The 4,137-nt window shown below is 37.3% G+C and overlaps 1 protein-coding gene across 1 annotated transcript; it reads right to left on the bottom strand.

Annotated features, from left to right (window-relative positions):
- Nucleotides 1-2,034: 2,034 nt before the first annotated feature.
- LOC104799472 (U-box domain-containing protein 27) lies at nucleotides 2,035-3,534 on the bottom strand. The gene has a single exon (XM_010522020.2). It carries the CDS (start codon nucleotides 3,434-3,436, stop codon nucleotides 2,174-2,176), a length of 1,263 nt encoding a protein of 420 aa, XP_010520322.1. The 5' UTR covers nucleotides 3,437-3,534; the 3' UTR covers nucleotides 2,035-2,173.
- Nucleotides 3,535-4,137: the final 603 nt, after the last annotated feature.

Here is a 4,137-nt window from a genome sequence, read left to right as displayed (position 1 = left end):
TGAGGAGATTTGATAATTGTGATAATTAAACATTTTTTCTAAAAAAAATAAGAGAATTTATTCATTGGCTGGATCGTGGAGACGGATTATTATAAACGATTTGAATGGTCAAAGCCAAATCTCTATAGTATATTAAATTTATATACACACACACAACAAAACCCTTCCAAATCTTTCTATGGCCGAAACCAAAGACTTCTGTTTTTTTTTTTTTTTTGTATTTAAAAAATTGGGAAACCAAACAAAGAGGCAGAAACCCAATTTCATAAATTGCGGGCACTTTGATTTGTCTCTTTTCATGTTCAAAGCATAGGTCGAACCAAATGCAAATATCCTTACAATATTTTTCTTGAGAATTTCGAAAATAATCTCTTATGAAAATCTTCCACCAGTTTATGCAAAATAACATTTTGATGAGAAAATAATAGCTAGTCGTTTGGTTGTAAAATTGTCGGAAATTATATATTTGAATACATTTTTTATCGTTTAAGGCAAATCATATATCTAGAACTTTATGGTAAATATCAATTATATATAATTTCGATTATGAATGGATTAAAAAAATGATATATGCAATAGTGATGTTATAAAAGATAAATATATATATGTATATATAGTTACTATAAAAAAATAATATAGTTTTCCTATTTTAATTATTATTATTTGTAATTTTATCTTTTAGCTCAAAAAATTAAAACGTTCTATTCTAAAACATAAACTCTAAATTTAAAATCTAATAAAATGCTAAACTTAAACCATATCTAAACCCTATAATCCTATTTCCCAAACTTTAGACTCCAAAATTTAGAGTTTAACGTTTAAAATTGTTTTCAAGATCTTAAGCTAATAGTTGTTTTAGGATTTAAAGATTATATTTAAATGAAAAAGGAAAAGAATATATATAAATATTTTTTTAAAAGCCCAAGTATATTTACAGGGAAATTAGAAAAAGAAACTAGGAGGAATATATAGCAGAATGAACACCCTAAATGTGTACCCGTAACAGATACCATATTCATTGATGTGCCATTTGCCAGCTCATCCACGGGTTCCCCATGCCCTTATGACTTTGATGGATCACATCACAGGGTCAAAGAATAAAAGGGTCCAAGTCTTCTACATTTATTAATTTTATTTATTTATTTATTTATTTATTTATTTGTCATTAAGTTTAATTATGGTACGTGAGGAATCTTTATTTAGTACTTTCTTTTTTTTTTATCTAATCATCATTCGAGTCAGTTTTTTATTAATGGATTTATTAATTATCTGACTATAAAATTTGTTGATATGAATTTAATAAAATATATATTATTTATTCGATTTAGAAAAAAATAAAGAAATGAGAAAATATGAATGATTTCGATATGAATTATGTAGATTTTTCTACGGGTGATGACGAATGACATTTTGAACATATCTAAAATACTAATACGTATTATATTATCCGACGTTTAATTTTCATGTTATCGGGATCATATAATAGGTGTTGTATGATCATTTATAAAGATTTAAATAATTTCCAGTGGAGAGATACATAAAGGTTTGTATAATACGCCGTATAAACAAAAACGAAAGTAATATTTTTTATTTTATTTTTTAGATTCGAACTCTTTTTTAATGTGCTATTAATTGGAATTTTATATTAAAATTGAAGTTTGTGAAGTCGATAACTCGAAATTGAGGAATAATTAGGGGAGGGGGGATTAAAAGAAGATTTGGACTTTGGGGTGTATTCGAATATGAATATTTGTACAGACGAATGATAGATCACATGTAACATCGCTGTTATGACACAACGCGATACACTGACACACACATTGAATCGTGGTATCTGTCCCTCCTGACACTATAAACCATATGACGTAACCCTCTCTCGTTTTTGGACATATTTCGTGCCAGAATATTTCCAAGAATTATCTCTTTTACACGGCCGATATGAAATTTATCAGAAGGGAATCATGGGGACAACTTCCAAAAAATGAAACATATGAATATATGTATATAAATCGTCAAATTTTTTTTATATTATTATTAATCAATCGAATCTCTCCTTTGGTTTGTATTCACTATCGGGAAAAAAAATATTCATTCTGTTTACAGTTTTTTCTCATTAATTTTTTTTTTACCAAAAACTAAAAAGAAAATCCTACGAATCTCCAGAGGGCAGGGATCAAAACGGCATGATATGAGTCGTTTTGGTGTCGTAAGCGGAAAGGCATGACCTGGAATTAACCTTGAAGACCTTTAACAGATCCGTTAGCATCTGCCTAACGGCGGGGGAGCAGTTGCTCTGCAACAGTAACAGAATCTTTGTAACGCCGTTAGTCCTCGTCACGGCGTCCTGCGCTTTCTCTTCCTTGAAGAGATAACAGACGCTCCACAGCACCGTCACGGCGTGCTCCGTCGCCGCCGTCGAAACCTTCATTAGCTTCTTCACCACCGCTTCCACGCATTCCGTCTCCGTCTCCGCTCCGTCTCCTCCGCAGATCTCCGCCCTGCCTTCCTTGCAGGACGCGAGCGTCTCCAGAAGCTTCAGGCATTTCTCCGTCACGGAAACGCTCGCCATCGCCGGATCAGTTAACAGCTTCGTGAGATTCAATACGAGCTTTTCTCGGATAAAGGTCAGTTTCACGCGCTTCGGCGATGCGATGGCGATCAAGCAGGAGAGGCTCGCTTCGATCAAGTTCGGATCAGAATCTCTGTTTACCGAATTGATCAGCTCGGGGATTAACCCCTCTCTTTCCGCGATCAACAGCTTCGATTCGGCGTCTACGGCGATGAACTCCAACACGGCTGTGCAGTCGATCATCAGACGGACATTCCCGACAACGATTGCCGTCAAGCAATCTCGACCATTCGATAAGATCAGATTCGAAAACCGCTTCCGATCGGGGATTTTGCTCCGAATCATGCTCAGAATCTTCAAAACCTCTTGAATCACCTGCAATTTTGGGGTTGAGCAGGTTCTGGAATCCACTTGCCCCATGAGATCCACAAGCATTGGGACGAAATCCTCTTTACCGGCGAGAAATTCTCTGTTCTCCTCAGATTCCCTGGCAAATCGGAGGATCTTCGAGAGCATCTCGAGGTCGTCGCGGTTTTCCTTCTCGAGCTTAACTCTCTCGATCGCGACGGAGACCTCGTCCCGCGTTGGTGTAGCCGATCCCGGCGACTCAACAGCGGTGCGGCGGCGGGCGGACTCCGACCAGAGCTCGATGAGGCGCTGGAGAGTCAGGTTGGGCACGAACTCCTTGCTCTGAAGGACCTGCATCGTCGCCGGACAGGTGTTGTTACCACCGTCGAGCCACCGCTGGATGCTGGCGCGGTCATAAGTGACGCCGGTGCAGAGACTCACGGGCGATTTCATGACGTCGAGCGAAATCGGACACCTGAAGAAGCTGGGGACTGTGATGTAGAGATCATTTTTCCCCATTCTTGGCCGAGGTTTGCGCAGTTCGGATCCAGAGAAAGCGTGTGAGAATCCGTCAAGAGAGAGAGAAGTTGGGAGGGAGAAGATGGGAGAGTGCGTGGGGCTTGGTATAAAGATGGTGAGGAAAGAGTCAAACTTTGATGACGTCACTTTCACTTTCTTGACACAATTATTATTTCTTTATTATATTTTGATTTAAGGTCCAAATCGAATAACTTTAAAAAGATCTGATTTCACTTTATTCATTTACTTGTCCATTTTCTCTAATAATATAATACATAACCCTATATAATTGGAATTATATTTTTAGAAAATTGATGTGCAGATTTCTTAGCACATTTTAAAAGATTTATAACTCAATGAAAAATAAACGAAATTATAATATTAATGTTATAAAAAAAATCAGGAAAGAAATATTTATAATTCATGGTATATCGGATTTAGCTTGTCGGTCGTTGGTCAAAGGCTCAGGGAGTTGAGTCTGGTTATCTTTCGGCGCGTGTAGACTGTGAGGTATTTGCCTTAGGCTAAATCGCAGCCGTCAATAATTAGACTGAAATATGCGATTGAAACGGACGGTCTAGATTTTCGGAAAGTGTGCGCGGATGGATAGGTTTTAAGGTGGAGGAATGTGGGGTCCACGGTGAGGTCGATCGTACCGAGTTGCACGTTTTAGGGAACTCGCGAAGCTTTTGATTCTGGCG

This window comes from Tarenaya hassleriana, unplaced genomic scaffold (genome assembly GCF_000463585.1).
Source record: "Tarenaya hassleriana unplaced genomic scaffold, ASM46358v1 Cleome10, whole genome shotgun sequence".
NCBI classification, from domain to species: domain Eukaryota; kingdom Viridiplantae; phylum Streptophyta; class Magnoliopsida; order Brassicales; family Cleomaceae; genus Tarenaya; species Tarenaya hassleriana.
Note: the sequence above shows the minus strand (reverse complement) of the source record. Positions and strands in the feature narration are given on the sequence as shown.

Bases quoted from the DNA above. Each gene is read 5' to 3' on its own strand.
- LOC104799472 (XM_010522020.2), bottom strand. From the start codon at position 3,436: ATGGGGAAAAATGATCTCTACATCACAGTCCCCAGCTTCTTCAGGTGT.